Raw genomic sequence first — 24,122 nt, forward strand, 5'->3', positions numbered from 1 at the left:
ACCAACCTCGCCGTGGATGCTATGTCCGGTGACACAATGCTAGTAGAGCAACATTTGTACCAAAGAGGAACACTCTATCAAACATGGCACAACCCTAGGAAGAAGCATAGGACCCAATTTTGAGATCCCTCCGGCGTGTGCTGATAAGCCTCGTGGTCTAGGATCGTTTCTCCGTTCCATGGATCCAGCACTACACAAAGAACCCTAGAGGGTTCACATTGCTGATAAGCCTTGTGTTGCAAGTTTTGATCAAGATCACAGCTTGGTTGGCTGGAAGAAAGAGACTGAGTGTCATAAGAGAACTATTTGGGAAAAGGGACACACTTCCCCTCACAATTTGCTGGGAATTGCTGATTCCTTTGTCTGCAGAAGAATGCACATCTTTAAAGGCATCTGAATCACTTTCGTAGAGACATCGGAGAAAATGCCGTAGAGAATGCATAAAACTAGCTACAAACTGAAATCTACATTTGGGACGTCAACATCTTATCAAACAGGTCCCTATCCAAGCACAATACTACTAATACAATGTACCACAGACTATTGCATTGAATGTTTTGTCAACAGACAAAAGGCTGTAACTTGCATCTCGCAATTGATTCCAAGAGCCATGTGTGACCGATGATTTGTGATCCAATTTTTGCAGCTATATCCTGGGCCTCATTTGACCGTTGCCAAAGGATCGAAACTTCTTCCCCCAACTTACATCCTTCTGGTGGGTCGAGGTTGTATACAACTAGCATCCTTGAAGCAGTCTGTTCAAGACAACTTCGTTCCAGCACTTCTTCTGAGCTGTTGAAAACTGTGCCTCCTGCTGCAATGATCAAATCTTGAAGATCTTCCTTTCTATCCAGTACAAAATCACCAGCAAAATAGAAACTCAAACCATTAAAGATCTTTGGATCCTGCAAAGGAAATAATCCAATAACTAAGATCAAGTAGTCACCAAAGATTTGCATAATTGAATCCAAAACTAAAAGGAAGGTGCTCAAAGTTGACCATATAGCGTTAAGCATGGTAATGGAGAAGCACATAATGACATTATTTAAGTTTAATTCATACAATCTGACTTTGCGCCCTCTATTTCCTTTTCCTAATCTGAACATTATAATTTGAAAATGCATAAACTGCCAACTGACTTCTTGATGAAATGATTGTCTTATATTTATGACATGGTATCGTAAATAAAAAAAAGATTATCGGGCAGACATTTTAGTTGGACAGATGTATCAATGAAGGTGGTCATGCACAAATTATTCATCAGAGGAACTTACGTTGTTTGTTGCCCGAAGCCTGCCAGTTTTTGGGCCATCACAGCATCCATAGTTATCAAGACTAACTTCATATGGTTCTTCATTCACATGATCTGTGGCTTCCATGCATGCTTTTACCCCTACACATCAATTATTAAAACAACTCAGTTAAAAAAGTGTTTTTTTTTTTTTTTTTTCAAACACTGGACGTAATTTAGTCAAATAGTCATTCGTAAAAATGTAATTGAAGCAACAAGAATATCTGGGTATAGCTTACAGTCAATTTTCAGAATCCATGTTCCAGCCAAAATGGCCATGCAAGTTTTGAATGTCCTCACATATGCACCATCCCCATCCAGGGCTGCAATCACATGTGTAACATCTGGTCTCCAGGTCCTGGACACAGTTGCACCAATCTTCTCGGCAAACTTGATTAAAAGAAGCTGCACCATTCAGAGAAAATATATAAGTTTCTGATACAGCAAGGGAGACCTCTAGATCTATGCCCAAAACCCAGCCTTAGTTCTACAGTCCATCTCAACAATATTCTCGTAAATGTTATTCATCATGAGATAGCCTTTACGCACTACAACCAGCATAGTTTCTTAATTAAATCACAGATTACCATATTCCTCAATTTTTGTTTACATGCAGATATATATAGAGAAAGTGAAAACAAATTAATAATTTGACCACAACCAGGTCAACAAAAGCCAAGTAAAGGAAGGATCAATATTATTGGAGAGATATTGTCTACGATTATCCAAAGACAACTCTCCAAGTCTAAATAACACGAAACCAAGTGACTAATAAGAGGAGAAATTCTTTTCAAATTAACCTTCTCTTCAGAAGACAAACCGGATGGGCACATGATCCATTGATTCACTTTATCTGGAACTTCCACACTGTTGGGTGGCGGACAGATTCTGTGGATAATGAGGGAAAATCAGACATCAAATTAAACCTTGAAAGAAAGAAGTAATATCCACCTGCAATATTACTGAGAAAAAAATATACCTTCCAAGCCTTGTCTTTGTACAAACAATAGTAAATAAATCTTGAAGAGCCAAGAGTTAAATATAGGGACCAAAACACAGGAAAACTGCTTCAATAAGAGAATGATGTCTTACTTGGGCTTCCCATAATTTGACTTCTCACTGGGAAATTTAGTTGAACAATGAGCTGGACAGAGCAGCAGAAAGTTTTCCTGTACAATGTTCAAAAGGACAGCGTTAACTATTACTTAAGGCTTAACTGACATTGGCCACCAAAACAAAATATATTAAATAATCTAAAAGGCTGTAATAAACAAAAGGACACGAGAAACAAATTGATTACAAATATATGCTACTACTTGTAAAAGAAGAGAATAGATACCTTGTCCCAACGACATTTAGAAATTTCAATTGCACAGGTAACATGATAGCTTCTCCGGCAGGACTTCACAAAGCATCCCAAAGCTGCTCCCTTTAGCCCACATTTGGTGCATTTTAGCTTCGCACCCCTTAACACTTCTGCCTTCAATCTCTTTACATTTTCACCTTCAAAATACACTTGCGGTGCCCTGCATTTCAAAATCCATAATATATTTATCTAGTAGCACATAGGTGACTAACAACAAACAGGTCAAAGTAAAATAACAATCATGTTATTGAATAGGCAAAAGTGAAATAACAATAATGTTCCTACAGAATCAGCCCAAAAATACCAAAAACAGAAAGTAATGTAGGTTCCATAATACTGCACTTTATATTGAATAACAAATTCGATGAAAACAACTAGTTGAAAAAGTTATTATTGCTAAAATAGTAACTTAATGCCATTGACTGTGATGAGCTGAAATATATTATTAAGTCAAAAGGTCAGTATAGAGGAATTTTTGTCTTTATTTATATAAATTTGTTTCATTTTATATGCACAGGAAACATAGCATACATTACACTCGTCTTTGAAAATACAAATATTTTCCGTATAATGAAAAGTACACAGAAAATCAAGAGTATCTTCAGAAACAAAATATTCATACATGTACTATACATATTGCTAACTATGCTAGACCAAAAGTATCATCATTACTGCTTGAACATACCAATCAATGCATATTTTGTGAACATGTATAACATTTGAAGCATTTGCCTCATCTCCCTCTACCATTCTCTCTTTAGAATAATGCAACATTGGCCCTGTAACCTGAAATATTTCATCAATTCAATTGAGCCATATGTTACAAACTTACCATGTTACAAAAAGACACAAAGACTAACATATCAAAAGAGCAACTAACCACTGAGATTGTGGAAGACTGGCAAAATGCACAAATTGTTCTCTTTGTGAATGATTCGTTAGGAGCTGTACTGAACTTATATTCGAGCTCAGAATAAGTTTCTGAAACTGGCTCATACTTTATTTTCTTTCTTAAATGACCATCAATTTCAGTTGCAAAACTATCATGCCTTTTCTGGCCTACTCTACTATCATCAATGTTGCTGATCGATCTCCTGACCAAAGAATTTTCTGAAATCTGAAGAAAGCAGAACATAAGAAAAAATATACAAATAATCTCATTATAAGACAGTAACACAATATATGGTATTAGTAAATTTCAAAACTATTAAAACCTTACTTGCTCACAGCGCCGACCACAGCTATCATTATCTGAACATTTGGCATCACCAAATGAAGGAGGACTGTTGGGCAATGACTGTGCTGCATGATTCATATCTCTTTCTACAGTCATGCACTCTTCGAGTCCACCAGCTCTTATATGAGATCTCAGTAGTTGTGAATTGGGATTTCCCAATCCACTTCTAGCAAAATCCAATACCTTGCCATTAGCATCTATTGGCATGCTACAGTTTTTTACTTTGCCATTCTTGCCAACTCCATCAGCAACAGAACAATTTAGACTACAAGGAGCCCAAACTCGTTCATGAGCACTCGACGAATAGATGGAATGTCCACTGTTTGAATTACCGCCTTGGTCATTGTCAAATGGTTCTTTAGCAATTGTGCCAGCAAAACTGATATTAGGCGAAATGGGGTTTTGTTCCAAAATGGTTCTAACATCTGCATTGATCAAATCAATCCACACAAAAAGATAAAACATTAGTGTCCGCATAGAGCTTAAACACCAAATTAACTTCCAAATAAGTGTGTTTACATATTAAGTTTGTACCAGAAGAAACGGGCTGCAACAAATTGGTGCAGAAAGACGCATCCAAGCTTTTATAGATGGCTACTATGTTTTCCATGAATAGCACAGGCCTGAGATCTGTCAGTCCACAAAACCATTGCATCAGAAATAAAATTCATTAGCTTTAATTACTTGTTTCCATAATAAACTGCTTTGGGAGTTTCTAAATTAATTTCCGAGCAATAACCCCCACCAAAAACGACTATTTCAGGCTGAAATAAAACTAAGTTTCTCTTCGCAAAAAAAAAAAATTAAAAAAAATTAAAAAAAATAAAAAAATAAAACTAGCTTTCAATCATTAAACCCTAATCAAAGGCGGCCAAAGATATACCTCGATCCGCAACCTCAGCTTTACAAACAGGGCAACTCGAACTGGGTATGCAGGAACTGCAACCAATTCAAAATCCCAGTACAGATAAAACGCTAAAGTAAGAATCTTGAGAGAGAAAACGATCAAGTTATTAGGAGTAAAAAAAATAAGAGGAGAGAGAGAGAGAAGACGCACTTGCAGAAAATGTGATTGCATGGAAGTAATGTCGGCCGATTAAGCAAATTCAAGCTGAAATCACCAATAAAAACACAGAAAACGATAACCCATTTCCTATAAACCACGTTTGCTTCAAATAAATCAAAATAAAATTCGAAAACGTGAAAATTTGAGGAAAAAAAAGTGAAATGAAATTTAGGGAATCGAATCGAACCAGAGCGGGCACTTGAGCTCGAGGCCCAGTTTCTGAAAATGAAGAACCCACGGGTTCATCGTCGACCTGGTACTGCTACTGTCGCTGCACTTAGGGTTAGGGTTAGGGTCCGCCATTGAAACGAAGGTTCGGAAACTCAGAAAGCGTTGCATAGAAAACTCTAAAGTGAGCCCTTCAGAAGGAGCTTGGAGTATTTATGAGATGTCGTTTCAGGTGGTGTGATGGAGTGGCAGAAGACACGTGGACGGTGTTGATTTGTTAGGGGAAGAGGGAATGGGCGGGGTATAGATTTGAGTCAAACGCTGACCTTTCAAAGCTCGCGCGCTTTTCCAGATTTGGTTTTTAAAGACTCCCGCCTGCGCTGGGAATTGGATCCTCTCCGAGTCAAGAGTACATTTTTGCTCATCATCATTTAGTATGATATATGATCATTATCCTATTTATCACTATTAAATTAGTTTAAATTTTGAAATTTGTGTTTATCCACTACACGAATCTCGAAATTCAAACTCATCTAACTGTAATTAATAGAATGGTGAGCATACACCACACTAAATGGTGATGAGCAAAAATGTTTCCTCGAGGCAAACCTTGGGAATCCTCCTGACCCAATAACACAGACGGTTAGATTTTGATCAAACGGTTATAATTATTATAATTTTTAGAGAGGTCTCCTTGTTTGTAGCTGTTTGATCAAAATTCAACGACCCGTATTAATAGGTTAGGAGGATCCCGAGGGTTTTTCTCGAAGAGAATCCAATTCCCCTGCGTTGTTTGATATTACCGACATTTTGACTTTTTCGTTTACTAGTCAATTGTCACCGAGATATATACTTCTCGCGAGATGAATGGAATTGAACCATAATTGATATGTATGATTGTTTTTTCATCATTATAGTAAAACTTCTCATGCAACAGTCATTCCTACAAGACTAATGATGATGTAATATTATTTTATGAGTTAAAAAACGTTGCAATTGAAAATATTTTTTTTTCTTTATCATATTTTAAAAAATATTTATTCGATTTAAATTAATCAAATTAACAGTTCATCATAATAATGATTGCAATTTATGATCATGACTAAACGATTTTCAAATTAAATAAGTATTTATGTAGATCTTTAAATAATAATAATTTGTATATAAAATAATTGCCTCATCATCATTTAAAAAATAAATGATTTTTTGCATGTAAGAAGTTCACTATTACTGTATAAGATGAGAGATTTCTTTTCAAAACGCTTTTTTATACAACAATATTAACACTAAATGTGAATAAATAAAATAATATCGAATTTATCATTACAAACTTGGATCATTGTATATTTTGCAAAAGCACTTTTCGCCAAAAGCGGTCAGTTCTACATGCACATTCTAGATCAGGAGCACGACGTCGTTTGGGGTAAGAAACAGGGTGAAGCAGAAAGAAAGGGCCAATAGGCAAAAGGAGCTTTCAACTCCCAAACTCCCCAAATCCAATAAAACGACGGAGAGTTGCAATTTCCCTCTTTCCAAACCTTCAAACGGCAATGCGAGCACCGTCTTACAACCACCACGTCACGGCGTTTCTTCTCCTCCTCCTCCTTCTTCCTCCACTCTTCCATGGCGTCGGAGGAGACTGGAGCGGCGACTACTCCAAACTCTCCGGTATTATAATCCCCGGCTTGGCCTCCACGCAGCTCCGCGCCTGGTCGATCCTCGACTGCCCTTACTCTCCTCTCGATTTCAACCCTCTCGATTTGGTCTGGCTCGACACAACCAAAGTCCGTCTCTCTCTCTCTCTCTCTCTCTCTCTCTCTGCTTTTGATTTTCCGAAAGCTCCGGTTTCTTCAAATTTCTGATGATTCTTGTGCGTTGCAGCTTCTCTCCGCCGTGAACTGCTGGCTGAAATGTATGCTGCTCGACCAGTACAACCAAACGGATCACCCGCAATGCAAGTCCCGGCCCGATAGCGGCCTTTCGGCCATCACGGAGCTCGATCCTGGCTACATAACAGGCAAATGCATTTCTGAATCATATTTTCAAGCTCGTTGCTTTGTTTATTTTCTTAATCTTTTCGGAACAGGTCCGCTTTCTTCGGTGTGGAAAGAATGGGTGAAATGGTGTATTGAATTCGGAATCGAGGCAAATGCAATCATTGCTGTGCCGTACGACTGGAGGCTGTCGCCGTCTAAGCTCGAGGAGCGAGACCTTTACTTTCACAAGCTAAAGTTTGTATTTTTATCTGAAGTTCATGCTGTTTTTACTACTTATTTTATGTTCTTCTATGAATTCTTCGTTTTGTTACTTCCACATTGATACAATAACCAGAAGTGTTAGTGTCAAATGATGTTCATATGCTAACTTGTTAATTATGCTTGGACTTTTCATCATGTGAAAAAAAAAATTAAAAATGCAGATTAACATTTGAAACGGCACTGAAACTTCGAGGAGGGCCCTCGGTAGTGTTTGCCCATTCGCTAGGGAATCATGTCTTCCGCTACTTTTTGGAATGGTTAAAGCTGGAAATTGCACCAAAACATTATATCCAATGGCTGGATGAGCACATTCATGCCTATTTTGCCGTTGGTACGGTTGGTTTGCATCAAAATCTGTTTACTTTGAAAGTTTTGTTGCTTAGAATCATGTGTTATATTTATCTAGTTTGTTTTGTTGACTTTGTTCCAGGAGCTCCACTTCTTGGTGCAGTCGAGGCAGTCAAAGGAACACTTTCTGGATTAACATTTGGCCTTCCTATTTCTGAGGTACCCTTTTTTGCTCGTTGATAAACATCCTCAAAAATAGTTTGTTTATTTTTCTTTTTTCTTTACTCCTCCAAGATGGAATTGTAGCTTTTGTTTTACTTTTTATTTAAGTATTTGCTAATGGCTTATGGAAAAAATTGAACAAACCAATTGTTGTTTTTTCAGTCATTACGCTTCAGATATGTAAATACATGTAAGAATTCCCAAAATTATATCATCTTGATCATGCTCTGTAAACTCAAAGGGAAATAAATGCATATGACAATCAGTTAAAATCACTTTTCATGCCGATCTTGTTTGGAAATGGTGGATATTCATGATAATTTCTTTTAGATGCAGTTTCATGTTGTAACATGGTTCATGTTATATATGTTTCCGATTATCAGGGCACAGCTCGGTTGATGGTCAATTCATTTGCTTCCACGTTATGGATGTTGCCATTTTCAAAGTATTGCAGGGCAGATAATACATACTGGAAACATTTCTCTGCGGATATCAGGGACAAGAGTGGTCATCATAATTATCACTGTGATGACAGGGAATTTCACTTTAACTTTTCTGGATGGCCAACAAATATTATCAATATTGAAATTCCTTCAATCCCTGGTAAAATTTTGATCATGATGCATTTTTTTTGGTTGCGATGTTGTTTTTCATAGGTACTCTTTGCATCTTATGTTGACAGGATTTGGAGCGTATCCATCAGTTACAGAAATAGCTGAGGCTAACTTGTCTAGCATAGAATGTGGACTTCCTACCCAATTGTCTTTCTCTGCTCGCGAAATATCAGATGGGACCTTTTTCAACGCAATAGAGGATTATGACCCGGACATGAAGAGGATTTTGCATCAATTAAAGAAGTGAGTAGTTTGATATATAATCATAATGAAGTATCATTTTGCTTGCTTGTTTTTCTGACATTGGATGCCTTTGTGTAACAACTTTTGTTGTTCGTGTTGCTGGGTCGAAACTTAATCCTTTACAACTTCTAGACTTCAGTTTCTTTGTGTTAGTGGCATGAATTTCAAGTTGTCTTCAATAGTTTCATCGATTAGTTAACTTAGTGTTCCAGTACCTAGGGTAGGCAACACCATTAAATTCCATTGGCAAAGGACACCTTTTGCCACACAATATGTAGTTCTTTTTCATTGTATATCCTTATTTTCTTTTCCAATATTTTACCGGGTACACATCAAAGATTAAGCTATCTTGACTGTAGTTCCCGGGTTCTGTATGGATAAATGATCTCTGTTATGCATGTTGCCCCTTAACTTTCTGCTTCTATTAAAATAAAATAAAATACAACAACAACAACAACAACAACAAAGCCTTTTCCCACTAAGTGGGGTCGGCTATATGAATCCTAGAACGCCATTGCGCTCGGTTTTGTGTCATGTCCTCCGTTAGGTCCAAGTACTCTAAGCCTTTTCTTAGAGTGTCTTCCAAAGTTTTCCTAGGTCTTCCTCTACCCCTTCGGCCCTGAACCTCTGTCCCGTAGTCACATCTTCGAACCGGAGCGTCAGTCGGCCTTCTTTGCACATGTCCAAATCACCGGAACCGATTTTCTCTCATCTTTCCTTCAATTTCGGTTACTCCTACTTTACCTCGGATATCCTCATTCTCAATCTTATCCTTTCTCGTGTGCCCACACATCCCACGAAGCATCCTCATCTCCGCTACACCCATTTTGTGTACGTGTTGATGTTTACGGTCACACAACACGCCGGATGCACTCTTACACTTCATCATCCAGCTCGTATTCTATGGTTGAGATCTCCATCTAATTCTCCGTTCTCTTGCAAGATAGATCCTAGGTAGCGAAAACGGTCGCTTTTTGTGATCTTCGCTAGATTGCTCCGGTCATTAGTGTGGATAAGTATATAAATGGATAGAGATAGGAAAGCAAACACAAGATGTACGTGGTTCACCCAGATTGGCTACGTCCACGGAATAGAAGAGTTCTCATTAATTGTGAAGGGTTTACACAATTACATAGGTTTAAGCTCTCCTTTAGTGAGTACAAGTGAATGATTTAGTACAAATGACATTAGAGTACAAATGACATTAGGAAATATTGTGGGAGAATGATCTCGTAATCACGAAACTTCTAAGTATCGGAGTGTGGTATCATCTTGACTTGCCTTATCTGTCTCATAGGTAGATGTGGCAGCTTCTCTGGAAGTACTCTTCCTCCATCCAGGGGTGGTATCTTTAACTGGTGGAGATGCACAAGGTAATGTATCAATTTCACTTGAAGCTTACTTGTAGTTTCAGGCTTGGTCAAGCGCGATACAAACCATGTAGTAGGAGTCCCCCAAGTCGCCGAGCTAGGGGATCTGCTGAAAGAGGTGACAGACAAGGTAAGCAATCAGAGCTCCGGCTGATTGTTCACCTTCTCCCCATCTTGCAGCAGCATGAAGGATAAAGAGAAGAAAAATGAGAAGAGATGATATGGGATACTTTTGCTTTGAAGAAGTAGCTTTCCACAGGCTTATTCTTGAACTGAGCTGGAGGGTTTTCTGATTTCCTCCAGAGTATAAGGCCGACTGAAGAATTTGAGGGTCAAAACAAGTCCATCAAATCTAGAGTACGTTCGACCCTGCTGATATGGGATACTTTTGCTTTTGACAGAGTAATGGATGTATAGGCACGTGTGCTGTTACGCTTGTCTCCACATGCTTCCTTGTATCCTTCGCACTTGCCCTATCTGTTCCTCAAGCAGATGCGGTATCTTCCCTGGAAACATAAGATGTTGAAGATGAGTACTCGAGAGCAATGCCAGGTAAGTAATCAGGTAAGGGGTTCCAGGCAGTCAGTTCCTGGTTGGGAGCTTGATTTCAAGTGCTGACTGATTGCTCTCTTTCTCCTTGTCTTGCAGGTAAAAACAAGGCCAAAGGAAAAGACAGGGAAAAAGCATGATATGGGATACTCTTGCTTTTAACCCTGATGATATGAGATATTCTTGCTCTAGTATAGCTTGTTTGCAGAGGTATTATCGGGGGGAAAGAAAGCTGAATATTTCGAAAGGCTTCGTGGGGAGTGCCCTCTCAGATATGAGGAAGGGTTAAGCATTTTTGCAGGTCTGCCTGTCCGTTGGGGATGGAGGTCGACATATATAGGAGTCTCCCTAACAACAAGTAGTAATGCTATTCCTTTACCCTGCTTGGTCATAGCACGGTAGTGGGAGCTGCCAGCTTCACATGTTTTAACTCTGTCAGAGCACTTTGAAAAAGTGGCATGTGGTATCTGGCTCTCGAGATTCGGAGAACGATGCTTCTTCGATTTTTGAGAAAGCAATCATGCTGGGGGTCTGGCTCTCGAGATTCGGGGAGCAGTGTCTCTTCGATTTTTGAGAAAGTAATCATGTTGGGAGTCTGGCTCTCGAGATTCGGAGGGCGGTGCCTCTTCGATTTTGGAGTAAGCAATCTTGTTGGGAGTGTTTTCTCGGATGTGAGTAAAGGTTGGGCATGTTTGCTAGTCTACCTTGCCACGAAGCACGGAGGTTGACACACAGGGACTTTCCAATTATCCAGCAGTGGTACTGTTCCTTTACCCTTGTGGGTAATAATATGGTAGCTAGACCTTCAAAATTTGTGTCTAAACTTTGTTAGTGCTGTTTCTTTGCTATTCTTTTACCTTTCTTGATCAGAGCGATGTGGTGGGAGCTGCAAGCTTCACGTGCTCAACTTTGGCAGACTTTGGCAAAGTTATCTGTGGTACCCATGAGCTATTGTTGCGTGTGGGAAGTGGGTGATTGAACAGTAAGATTCATGTGCTTTCGACTTCACCAGAAGTCTTCGACAGAATGCCCATAATTTCCGCAAAGCTGAGTGTGCGTGTGACAGGTGCTGACAAGGCTAGAAAAGTAGGTGCCTCTTCGATTTCTGAGATCGGCCCTCGTGATCTCTGAGCAGCCCAGCTTTTGAGAAAGCGAGCGCCTCTTCGATTGATTCGGAGAACGATGCCTCTTCGATTTTTGAGAAAGCAATCATGCTGGGGGTCTGGCTCTCGAGATTCGGGGAGCAGTGTCTCTTCGATTTTTGAGAAAGTAATCATGTTGGGAGTCTGGCTCTCGAGATTCGGAGGGCGGTGCCTCTTCGATTTTGGAGCAAGCAATCTTGTTGGAAGTGTTTTCTCGAATGTGAGTAAAGGTTGGGCATGTTTGCTAGTCTACCTTGCCACGAAGCACAGAGGTTGACACATAGGGACTTTCCAATTATCCAGCAATGGTACTATTCATTTACCCTCTCTTCGATTTTTGAGAAAGTAGTCATGTTGGGAGTCTAGCTCTCGAGATTCGGAGGACGGTGCCTCTTCGATTTTGGAGCAAGCAATCTTATTGGGATTGTTTTCTCGAAATGTGAGTAAAGGTTGGGCATGTTTGCTAGTCTACCTTGCCATAAGGCACAGAGGTTGACACACAGGGACTTTCCAATTATCTAGCAGTGGTACTGTTCATTTACCCTTGTGGGTAATAATATGGTAGCTAGACCTTCAAAATTTATGGGTCTAAACTTTGTTAGTGCTGTTTCTTTGCTATTCTTTTACCCTTCTTGGTCAGAGCGATGTAATGGAGCTGCAAGCTTCACGTGCTCAACTTTGGCAAAGTTATCTGTGGTACCCATGAGCTATTGTTGCGTGTGGGAAGTGGGTGATTGGACAGTAAGATTCATGTGTTTTCTACTTCCCCAGAAGTCTTCGACAGAATACCCATAATTTCCGCAAAGCTGAGTGTGCGTGTGACAGGTGCTGACAAGGTTGGAAAAGTAGGTGCCTCTTCGATTTCTGAGATCGGCCCTCGTGGTCTCTGAGGAGCCCAGCTTTTGAGAAAGCGAGCGCCTCTTCGATTTCTGAGATCAGCTTTCATGGTCTTTGAGCAGCCCAACTTTTGAGAAAGCAAACACCTCTTCGATTTATGAGATCACCCTCGTGGTCTCTAAGCAGCCCAACTTTTGAGAAAGCAAACGCCTTTTCGATTTCTGAGCAGGCGCCTCTTCGATGTCTGAAGCTCCGTCGAGTGCAGCTTTTTATAGGGGCTGGCATTAAGTTCCAAAGCACACTTGAATCTCCACCAGTAGAAGCTCCATTCTTGCACTTCTAAGATCTTGATTTGTCCGACTTCTTCTCTCTTCAACACCTTTGAAAATGTCTGGCCTCTCCGACCGTCGTTTTGACTTGAACCTTGTTGAAGAGGCAGCCCCGCCTTCTCCAGACAACATATGGCGCCCATCCTTCGTCTCCCCTACTGGTCCTCTTACCGTTGGGGATTCTGTGATGAAGAATGATATGACCGCTGCGGTGGTGGCCAGGAACCTTCTCACTCCCAAAGATAACAGGCTACTTTCCAAACGGTCTGATGAGTTAGCTGTTAAGGATTCGCTGGCTCTCAGTGTTCAGTGTGCAGGTTCTGTGTCTAATATGGCCCAACGCCTATTTGCTCGAACCCGTCAAGTTGAATCATTGGCGGCTGAAGTGATGAGTCTCAAACAGGAGATTAGAGGGCTCAAGCATGAGAATAAACAGTTGCACCGGCTCGCACATGACTACGCTACAAACATGAAGAGGAAGCTTGACCAGATGAAGGAAACTGATGGTCAGGTTTTACTTGATCATCAGAGATTTGTGGGTTTGTTCCAAAGGCATTTATTGCCTTCGTCTTCTGGGGCTGTACCGCGTAATGAAGCTCCAAATGATCAACCTCTGATGCCTCCTCCTTCTAGGGTTCTGTCTAGTACTGAGGCTCCGAATGATCCCCCTTCGATGCCTTCTCTTTCTGGGGCTCTACCGACTGCTGAGACTTCTCCTAAGCAACCTTTGTGAAGGCTCCATCTTGTTTGTTTATTTTGACTCATGTATATGTACATATTTGTAGCTTATCGGGGATATCAATAAATAAGTTTTCCTTCATTTCAACGTATTGTGTTAAATACACCAAAGCCTTCTTCGCTAAGTTCTTTGAATTTTCTTTTGTTGAAGCTTGTATGTTGAAGCTTTCTGAGTGGAGCATGTAGGTTAGGGTAGTGTTCCCTTAATTTTCCGAGTGAGGAAAACTTCTCGGTTGGAGACTTGGAAAATCCAAGTCACTGAGTAGGATCGGCTATATGAATCTTAGAACGCCATTGTGCTCGGTCCTGTGTCATGTCCTTCGTTAGATCCAAGTACTCTAAGTCTTTTCTTAGAGTCTCCTCCAAAGTTTTCCTAGGTCTTCCTCTACCCCTTCGGCCCTGAACCTCTGTCCCATAGTCGCATCTTCTAATCGGAGCGTCAGTAGGCCTTCTTTGCACATGTCCAAACCACCGTAACCGATTTTCTCTCATCTTTCCTTCAATTTCGGCTACTCCTACTTTACCCCGGATATCCTCATTCCTAATCTTATCCTTTCTCGTGTGCCCACACATCCAACGAAGCATCCTCATCTCCGCTACACCCATTTTGTGTACGTGTTGATGCTTCACCGCCCAACATTCTGTGCCATACAGCATCGCCGGCCTTATTGCCGTCCTATAAAATTTTCCCTTGAGCTTCAGTGGCATACGACGGTCACACAACACACCAGATGCACTCTTCCACTTCATCCATCCAGCTTGTATTCTATGGTTGAGATCTCCATCTAATTCTCCGTTCTTTTGCAAGATAGATCCTAGGTAACGAAAACGGTCGCTCTTTGGTATTTCTTGATCTCCGATCCTCACCCCTAACTCGTTTTGGCCTCCATTTGCACTGAACTTGCACTCCATATATTCTGTCTTTGATCGGCTTAGGCGAAGACCTTTAGATTCCAACACTTCTCTCCAAAGGTTAAGCTTTGCATTTACCCCTTCCTGAGTTTCATCTATCAACACTATATCGTCTGCGAAAAGCATACACCAAGGAATATCATCTTGAATATGTCCTGTTAACTCATCCATTACCAACGCAAAAAGGTAAGGACTTAAGGATGAGCCTTGATGTAATCCTACAGTTATGGGAAAGCTTTCGGTTTGTCCTTCATGAGTTCTTACGGCAGTCTTTGCTCCTTCATACATATCCTTTATGGCTTGGATATATGCTACTCGTACTCCTTTCTTCTCTAAAATCCTCCAAAGAATGTCTCTTGGGACCCTATCATACGCTTTTTCCAAATCTATAAAGACCATGTGTAAATCCTTTTTCCCATCTCTATATCTTTCCATCAATCTTCGTAAGAGATAGATTGCCTCCATGGTTGAGCGCCCTGGCATGAACCCGAATTGGTTGTCCGAAACCCGTGTCTCTTGCCTCAATCTATGCTCAATGACTCTCTCCCAGAGCTTCATTGTATGACTCATTAACTTAATACCCCTATAGTTCATGCAATTTTGTACGTCGCCCTTATTCTTGTAGATAGGCACCAAAGTGCTCGTTCGCCACTCATTTGGCATCTTCTTCGTTTTCAAAATCCTATTGAAAAGGTCAGTGAGCCATGTTATACCTGTCTCTCCCAAAACTTTCCACACTTCGATTGGTATATCGTCTGGGCCTATTGCTTTTCTATGCTTCATCTTCTTCAAAGCTATAACCACTTCTTCCTTCCGGATTCGACGATAAAAAGAGTAGTTTCTACACTCTTCTGAGTTACTCAACTCCCCTAAAGAAGCACTCCTTTCATGTCCTTCATTGAAAAGATTATGAAAATAACCTCTCCATCTGTCTTTAACCGCGTTCTCTGTAGCAAGAACCTTTCCATCCTCATCCTTGATGCACCTCACTTGGTTTAGGTCCCTTGTCTTCTTTTCCCTTGCTCTAGCTAGTTTATAGATATCCAACTCTCCTTCTTTGGTATCTAGTCGTTTATACATATCGTCATAGGCCGCTAACTTAGCTTCTCTGACAGCTTTCTTCGCCTCTTGCTTCGCTTTTCTATACCTTTCACCATTTTCATCGGTCATCTCCTTGTATAAGGCTTTACAACATTCCTTCTTAGCCTTCACCTTTGTTTGTACCTCCTCATTCCACCACCAAGATTCCTTTTGGTGTGGGGCAAAGCCCTTGGACTCTCCTAATACCTCTTTTGCTACTTTTCGGATACAACTAGCCATGGAATCCCACATTTGGCTAGCTTCCCCCTCTCTATCCCACACACATTGGGTGATTACCTTCTCTTTGAAAATGGCTTGTTTTTCTTCTTTTAGATTCCACCATCTAGTCCTTGGGCACTTCCAAGTCTTGTTCTTTTGTCTCACTCTTTTGATATGTACATCCATCACCAACAAGCGATGTTGATTAGCCACGCTCTCTCCTGGTATAACTTTGCAATCCTTACAAGTTATACGATCCCCTTTCCTCATTAGAAGAAAATCTATTTGTGTTTTTGACGACCCACTCTTGTAGGTGATCACATGTTCTTCTCTCTTCTTAAAGAAGGTGTTGGCTAAGAAGAGATCATATGCCATTGCAAAATCCAAGATAGCTTCCCCATCCTCGTTTCTCTCCCCAAAACCATGGCCACCATGAAAACCTCCATAGTTGCCTGTCTCCCTGCCCACGTGTCCATTTAAATCTCCTCCTATAAATAACTTCTCCGTCTGAGCAATTCCTTGCACCAAGTCTCCAAGGTCTTCCCAAAATTTCTCCTTCGAACTCGTATCCAACCCTACTTGAGGTGCGTACGCACTAATCACATTGATAAGTTCTTGTCCTATTACAATCTTGATTGCCATGATTCTATCTCCTACCCTCTTGACATCTACAACATCTTGTGTCAAGGTCTTGTCCACGATGATGCCAACACCGTTTCTCGTTCTATTTGTGCCCGAATACCAAAGTTTAAACCCTGAGTTTTCTAGATCCTTTGCCTTACTACCAACCCACTTAGTTTCTTGTAGGCACATAATATTTATCCTTCTCCTCACCATAACTTCCACTACTTCCATAGATTTTCCCGTTAAGGTTCCTATATTCCACGTTCCTAAACGCATTTTGCTCTTTTGAACTCTACCCTTCTGTCCTAGCTTCTTCACCCTCCCCCGTCTAATAGGATCAAAGTACTTCTTTTGTGTGTCCCGTGTAAAGTTGATAGGAGCATATGCTCCCAAACAACTTTGAGTGGAGTCGTTCGAAAAGAAGTTTCTACGGCCCCCTTGCTCATTTAACACTGCATCCGGGTGCCGATGGAGATACAGCGACCCTTGCTCACTTATCACTGTGCTCGGGCCACACAGCGCGCCACTTACGGGTGACGCCCTAGCTTTAGCGCGATTTTGTTCTGGATTCATTTTCATAAGGATTCGACGTGATCATGGAGTGCCGGCTGTCGACTACCTGACGCCCTCCCCCTCCTCCTTTATCCGGGCTTGGGACCGGCCATGTAAAATTACATAGGCGGAGAATAAAATAAAATAAATAAAATAAAAAGTTTTGACCTTTTTGCAAGCATATAAAATGTTGTTGTCTGTCTCAGCTTTCCAACTGCACTGTTTTTTCAGGTTATATCATGATGATCCAGTTTTAAATCCGCTTTCACCATGGGACAGGCCACCTCTAAAAAATATATTTTGTATCTACGGAACAGACTTGAAAACTGAGGTATATTTTCCATGTCATAGTGAATAGTATATTTCTTTTTGTCATGACTGAAGCAACTTCACATAATTGGCGTTCTTGTTTGTTTTTTGTTGTTGGTTTCCTATCAAAGTAGTGAATTTGGAAATATAACGTTTGTGTGCTTTGTTTCATAGTATTTTCCATGCTTGAAAGAATTCTATTTTATTATTACCAAGTCATATTTGCTTATAAGATGCACTTGCTGCTACTCTTCAGATTCATTATTCAATAGGTTTTAACAACAATAAGAAAAGCTGCTAGATTCTATTCATCCTAAGATATCTTTTTCTTATGACTAGGGATATGTTGGTGCCTGTTCTACATTTAGCTGGTAACGGTGTTGTGGTGAATGATAGTTTTGGTATCTTGGCATGGAAAAACAGGTTGGTTACTATTTTGCACCAAGTGGCAAGCCCTACCCTGATAATTGGATCATTACCGATGTGATTTATGAGCTTGAAGGTTCCTTGTTCTCAAGGTAAGTTTCCTCCTTATTTTATTATTTCCATACTAAACACAAGTACACCTGGTACATCTATGTCACTTGAATAAATTTACTGCAAACGCATCATCAAATGTGATATGTACTTAACTGGTAGATCTCTTTCTCTTTCTGTATGGGTCTATGTGGTAAAACATCACGAGGTGTTGACTTTATCGCGTAAGCGAAGCACATGGAGATCAACATATTATTATTTCTCTATCTGTCAATTAACTAATTATTGTACAAATGGTGTTTTGAAAAATGGCATACGTTCAGAGTGTTACAGTCCTATATGAAAACTCTACAGTTGATAATTCCATATTCTTTTAGGTCAGGGAATCTTGTCGATGGAAATGCAGGAGCTTCAAGCGGGGATGAGACTGTGAGTTAAAACTTCTTTCATGGTTCAAGTTAGATTCTCCTGCTTCATTATTGTTTTCTTAGTCTGGTTTTGGAATAGCATACTCAGCATTTTGGAAACACGATATTTAACAGGTCCCGTACCATTCTCTTTCTTGGTGCAAGAATTGGCTTGGACCAAAAGTAAACATAACTAGAGCTCCTCAGGTATTTGTCTCTCCTTTGAGTTTATTGCATATGAGTTTGTCTGAAATAACTCATTTCATTTGTCTGTTTAGGAAAAGAAAATGAGAATATTCATCAGTAAGTTTGATGTGCCTCTTCACCGGTAAAGTGGCCTTGTATGTGAGTTTTTATTATTCGTTTTCTCAATGTTGTAGTCGGAGCATGATGGTTCTGATGTGCAAGTGGAGTCGAACGTGGAACATCATCATGAAGAAGATATATTGCCCAACATGACAAGGTTGCCAAGGGTCAAGTACATAACTTTCTATGAAGATTCTGAAAGTATACCGGGAAAAAGGACGGCAGTCTGGGAGATAGATAAAGGTTTCCAGTTTCCACTCTCTTGTAATTATTCTATGATTATTTGTTGCATATAAATAAGAGTTCTTGTTTAATTTACCATCTTTGGTAACACTATCTTAATGTAGCGAATCATAGGAACATTGTTAGATCCCCGGTTTTAATGAGAGAGTTGTGGCTTCAAATGTGGCATGATATCCATCCCGATGCGAAATCAACATTTGTTACTAAAGGTGAATGCTTCTTCTCTTCTTCGCCTTCTGTCTCCTCCTCCCTTCGAGCAGTGTTGCTGTCTTTCTGACTTATAAAATCTGCAACAGCCAAGCGTGGACCTCTGAGGGATGAGGACTGTTATTGGGATTATGGAAAAGCTCGATGTGCATGGACGGATTACTGTGAATATAGGTTTGTTGTTTTATAAACTCACAAGTCTTTTCCAAAAGTTTAAGTTTTCCTTTTCACCCCTTAATTTTCAAGCTTGATGATGCAGATACCTTTTCGGAGATGTCCATTTAGGACAGAGCTGTAGGTTGAAGAATTCTTCAGCAGATCTTCTTTCGCATTATTTGTAGATTAGGAGGTATCTCTTTCTTCTTTATCTTCTCTCTAAAAGATTAGTTCTGCATAAGTCACACTATACCCCTGTATCATTGTTGTCCTACAATTTTAACTTCGAATGTATTATTTACTATAACCTTAACTATTCTGATGATATTTTCAAGATTGGAGGCGCATACCGTTCACATATGAGTGGCCTCATTCGTCTCCCGAAAAACTCTCGACAGTTGAGCAATTCCCTTTTGTATCAAGCAAAGTCGGGACTGCATCTCAGATCTCCAGAAGGCTTGATGATTTTGTTGGTAGAACCTAACTCGGCGCCTCAGCTTTGTCTTCAGTCGATTTTTGCAGCTGGAGGACTGCACTGCTGAATCTAATTTGCTCGCCGCTCAGCCCTCCCAAACTCTCTCACGCTGTATACTTTTATTTTGTGCTTAACCTAGTCTGTTATGAGATTCTTGCCAATAAATGTGTTTTGTTTACTCGTATTACTACTAAATCACGTACGGATAAAGACGTATGGAACTAGAGTAAGTCGATCTTCGAGATCCCACTGAACTAGGTGATAACATTTGCATTTACAGAATACAATGTCATTCTTCTGCATTTTGTATGTACGTGTTGGAAAATTTTCTCGAAATGTGATGGTTTGGGGGCGGATTTTGTACCTTTAAATCCATAAACGTTATCTTGAAGCCTTTCAAGTAACTAGAAATCCTTGTTGAACATTTGCTTAGTTGAGAAGAACTCAAGCGAAGAAAACTCATTCTCTTCTGCCGTATTTCGTTTAACTTCGAGTATTCCGAACGATACTTTCATGACATCCCGGAGAAAAACAAAGACGGGTTCAAAGTTCAAACAGCAATGGTATGCAAAATTCTACATTTGTGCCACAAGCCAAAGGAAACAGAACAATAATCCAGTTTTACATTTGTATCAATCACCCCTACAAGGAAAACGCTTATATAACAAAGATGTGTGGTTCATGGATGAAAGAAAATTAGAAAAATAGGGGGGTAAAAAGGAAGAAATAAATCTAAAGATGCCGGATCTTCCGAAAGATTTCAGCTATCTGCCCTTTTTGATCTCGAAGGAGTATTGAAGTTCCATATGGCATCTCCTGTCATCGTCTTCAAACTGCATAAAATTGAAACGGAGAAGAAACATCAATACATATTTTGTTGTACTACTGAAACCCTAGTGATATTTCGACTGATGTCACCACTGCAGAATTAAGAGATCTCAAAATAGGCACCTCTCCTCCTTCTAGTCGAAATGTGAATGAACAAGCCGTTGATTGTTAATCGAAATATAAAAGAAAGAACGAGGTTTGATATTATTTACACAGTTTTCAATCTCAAATTTAGCTCGCTGCACGAAAATGCGCTTTGCTGAATAAACACATGTACTAACTGCCACGCACCTTAAGCTTTGCTGCATATATGCCCCTTGCAAGCAACCCAGATGGAGTGGTCTCCTCTTCCAAAGTGTGCACATATGGTTCTTTGTTAGGAGCAAACGTACCCAACATTCCTTTGCTCTGATCGACTGACAAATAAGAGAGTAAAAAAAATTGGAATAACAGTTAGCATACAAGATGATAAAACCTAATCCCAGGTGGTGCAAATGAGCATTCTATGCTTGACTAGTCTCACCTCCTTCTACATTAGCATGTTGTTAACATATTTCAGTAGTATAATTACGTTACTGCCTTTAAGGTTTAGCCAAAAGTTTCATATGCTTTCAACCGTCTCTATTGCGCTTAAAACTTCTAGACAAGATGATAACACACTATTAACTACCTTGAAGTCCTCCCTTCCACACTGTGTTGGAGTAGATAAGGCCAGAAACAATGTTGTGCAGAACGCTAAATGTTAGCTTAAGGCGATATTGAGATCCCTCTTGCAATGTAAACAGGACACGGTTGATCTGATTTTCTGCAACAGGTAAGGGAGTGGTGATTTCCCCAAAGTCATCAGAGATGATTCCGATGGAGTGAAATTTGACTTCAGATTCCATTTGGCCTAATCAAAGTCCAAACAAAAGACTCTTAGAAAAAACATCAGACAACAGATTCAAAAACCACAACAAAGTAGCTGTGGAATAAAGAACCGAGTATCAAAGAAACACGAAAAACAAACCATTCAAATCGCTTTCCATTTCCAAGCAACCGAGCAGTTTCTCTTTCCACCTCCTTAAGCTTTCATCATCCTGTCCAGCCAAGTAGCTTCAAACTTGAATTGGTAAACTCCAAACACTTGGATTTTCCATTTCACACAAACTAACTAATTGATCTAATTGGATTGGACATAACTGAGATTAAAAATTCAAAAAATGCATGGGCAATGGCAGGGGTCACACATTCAGAAAGCTAAGAAAATGAGATCAGAAAAAAGTAAAGACCATTTTCTTTTCTTTTTCTGCATTTTCTGAGATACCAAACACAACCATCATTTGAGTTCCAAGAAAATTCCCAAAGAACCCATTACACATATTCAATCAAACAATAATACAAACCCAAATTCTTTACCAAAAGAGAGAAGAATCAAGAGAGTACCTTGTCTTTCTCAATCTGTACCTTGAGAGAAACCAAAGGCCCAGGAACAAAACCAGCAGCAGCAGCAACCTCATTACTCTTATCATCTTCTTCCTCTTCTTCTCCCCCAGCATCACAAAAAGCACTCAGCTTTTCAGCCATTTCCTTCTGCTTTTCTTGTCTTCCTCTTCCATGATCACTTACAGCCCCAGCTGATGAAAACCCACCTGACGATGATGCCCCTGCTTCATCTGCCCTCTTCCCTCCCTCCATCTCTCTCTCTCTCTCTCTCTCTCTCTCTCTCTCTCTCTCTCTCCCCCCTGTCCCCAGACTGAGACACACAGGGAGCGTCAGTCAAAAGAGCAAACAATGACATAAAAAAGGAAGGGATTATGATTGAAATGGGGGCAATAAATACGTATAAAGTCGTATATACTGTCTGTTCACTGGACCGATTTACACAGACAAACCTCCAACAGGAGAGGGCTGCTAAATTCATCATGTTGTCTTATATAAAAATTAAAAAATTAAAATATTCCTAAAATAACCCTATATATATATCAATAAATTTCTCTTAAAAAAGAATATAAATAAATACTATTACTCTCATCTAAAAGCCAAAAAATAAAATAAAAAGCCGTTTCCTTTCCAAATTCCAATTGGGGTGGGAATGAAGAATTCTGGGTTTTCGTTCTTTGCTTTTCCCCTTTTGTTTTCTTTTTCATATGCATTTTTCGTTTTTGCCACATATGTTGGAGATTCTCTTGCTTTGTTGCACATTTTTACTTTCTGGGTTCGTTCTAGTTGTTTTATTTTATTTCAATTACATGTCAATGCCTTTTTGTATTGTTATAAACTCATTAAAAACAAATTTACTGTATGACAACAGTATGCAACAAGTGAAACTTACTTCAACTTCAATTCTAACTTAACACATGTGGATTCCAAAGGAAAACTCATTAAAAAATCAAATTTACCCTAACCTAATGAAAACGAATTCCAGGAATTCTTATAGGAAAACGTGAAACAAATTGCATCCTAACCTAATGCAAATTCAAATAAATAGTCACAGAGCTGTGCTTCAATTGTATGATGTTGACAAATCAAGATGATCCACATAAAATGATCTTTTACCTCTTCGACGGAAACATAATCATCTACTTCTTCCATAGAAAAGTCATCTTCTAAGTTCATTCTTTTTGCTTTATATGAAATGAAAGGAAATGGGAATGATGAGTTAGGGTTTAAGAGAGATAGTTTCTAAACATAGCGTGAGAGTTATCACATCCCAACTTTTCTTTTTTCTTTTTTATATAAAAAAAAAGTAATGCAAAAGGGGGTAACTAAGGTCCTTATTAGTCATTTTACAAATGGACAAATTTGTAATTAAAAATTTCATAAAAATGTGGGTGGGAAGACAAGACATTGGGGTGGGAATAACAACTCTCTCCAACAAAAAGAAACATATCTACGTAATGTCCTCTTTACCCACCTAAGTTAGGGCACTATTTGTCACATTCGGACCTGGGCTCGACTCTCCCGTAATACGATATTGTTCGCTTTGGGCCCCGACCATATCCTCACGGTTTTGTTTATGGGAACTCACACGAGCAGAACTTCTCAGTGGGTCACCCATCCTGGGAATGCTCTGGCCCATTCTCGTTTAACTTCGGACTTCCTACGAAACTCGAAGTCAGTGAGCTCCCAAAAGATCTCGTGCTAAAGGAGATGAGTATGTACATATAAGGCATAGAGGATTCACTCCCCTAGACGACGTGGAATCTAACACTATTGGCTTTTGACCGTTTTATTTGTGTTTTCAATTAAATCTATTTCGCAATATTTTTCTCGTGCAAGTCTGATGATTATTTTGGAGTGTCAATCATAACACTTTCATCAACAAAACTGCACACTACGCTTTCTTCTTCTTCTCTCAATCCCCAAAAAAAAAAAAAAAAAACTTTGTAATCGAACTATTTGGACGAGCATTTTGTCGACTATAATGCTGGGTTGTCCGGTCTCATTACACTGCGAACTAGTTCAGACAGCTAGTGTAAAGTCAAAATATGTGTGATGTGCTTTTCTTTCATTGTTTATCTTTTGACATATCATGCGTTTTACAACACATAAAGAATAAAAAATGAACGAATCCCTCATTAAAATCAATTATCTAACATTTGAACAACTAGGTATCATTACAAAGGA

General features: G+C 39.7%; 4 protein-coding genes across 7 annotated transcripts in view; 2 read left to right on the forward strand and 2 right to left on the reverse strand.

Annotated features, from left to right (window-relative positions):
* The window catches only part of LOC126585850 (uncharacterized), an 88,904-nt gene extending 75,098 nt beyond the window's left edge, over window positions 1–13,806 (forward strand). For both annotated transcript variants that reach the window (XM_050250408.1, XM_050250409.1), the window contains exon 3: window positions 12,640–13,806. In XM_050250408.1, coding sequence (XP_050106365.1) covers window positions 13,039–13,713 — 675 coding nt within the window. In that variant the 5' untranslated portion in view covers window positions 12,640–13,038 and the 3' untranslated portion in view covers window positions 13,714–13,806. The remainder of the gene's footprint in view (window positions 1–12,639) is intronic.
* Window positions 306–5,321, reverse strand: LOC126585838 (BRCA1-associated RING domain protein 1-like). The gene is made up of 13 exons (XM_050250393.1): window positions 5,148–5,321; window positions 4,952–5,005; window positions 4,778–4,833; window positions 4,429–4,524; window positions 3,877–4,319; window positions 3,538–3,774; window positions 3,343–3,443; window positions 2,631–2,817; window positions 2,384–2,460; window positions 2,092–2,179; window positions 1,531–1,696; window positions 1,275–1,393; window positions 306–905 (listed from the first exon to the last, which is right to left on the reverse strand). Exons 1-13 carry the CDS (start codon window positions 5,297–5,299, stop codon window positions 561–563), a joined length of 2,121 nt encoding a protein of 706 aa, XP_050106350.1. The 5' UTR covers window positions 5,300–5,321; the 3' UTR covers window positions 306–560.
* On the forward strand, window positions 6,415–19,987 carry LOC126585839 (phospholipid--sterol O-acyltransferase-like). Of its 3 annotated transcripts, XM_050250396.1 has the most exons (16): window positions 6,415–6,912; window positions 7,010–7,145; window positions 7,215–7,359; window positions 7,548–7,717; window positions 7,817–7,893; window positions 8,280–8,499; window positions 8,579–8,753; window positions 17,337–17,436; window positions 17,838–17,932; window positions 18,269–18,320; window positions 18,434–18,505; window positions 18,679–18,847; window positions 18,952–19,056; window positions 19,144–19,228; window positions 19,314–19,403; window positions 19,546–19,987. In XM_050250396.1, the coding sequence occupies exons 1-15, from the start codon at window positions 6,679–6,681 to the stop codon at window positions 19,393–19,395; spliced, it is 1,917 nt and encodes a 638-aa protein (XP_050106353.1). In that variant the 5' UTR covers window positions 6,415–6,678; the 3' UTR covers window positions 19,396–19,403; window positions 19,546–19,987. The 3 variants fall into 3 exon arrangements, 2 of the variants coding, with proteins under 2 accessions (XP_050106353.1, XP_050106351.1); XM_050250394.1 differs by having other exon boundaries at window positions 7,010–7,359; XR_007610660.1 differs by lacking the exons at window positions 19,314–19,403; window positions 19,546–19,987 and having other exon boundaries at window positions 7,010–7,359; window positions 18,962–19,056.
* Window positions 19,988–20,227: 240 nt separating this feature from the next.
* Window positions 20,228–22,338, reverse strand: LOC126585848 (rho GDP-dissociation inhibitor 1-like). The gene is made up of 5 exons (XM_050250406.1): window positions 21,939–22,338; window positions 21,523–21,592; window positions 21,184–21,405; window positions 20,805–20,929; window positions 20,228–20,518 (listed from the first exon to the last, which is right to left on the reverse strand). Exons 1-5 carry the CDS (start codon window positions 22,188–22,190, stop codon window positions 20,450–20,452), a joined length of 738 nt encoding a protein of 245 aa, XP_050106363.1. The 5' UTR covers window positions 22,191–22,338; the 3' UTR covers window positions 20,228–20,449.
* Window positions 22,339–24,122: the final 1,784 nt, after the last annotated feature.

This window comes from Malus sylvestris, chromosome 10 (genome assembly GCF_916048215.2).
Source record: "Malus sylvestris chromosome 10, drMalSylv7.2, whole genome shotgun sequence".
NCBI classification, from domain to species: Eukaryota; Viridiplantae; Streptophyta; class Magnoliopsida; order Rosales; family Rosaceae; genus Malus; species Malus sylvestris.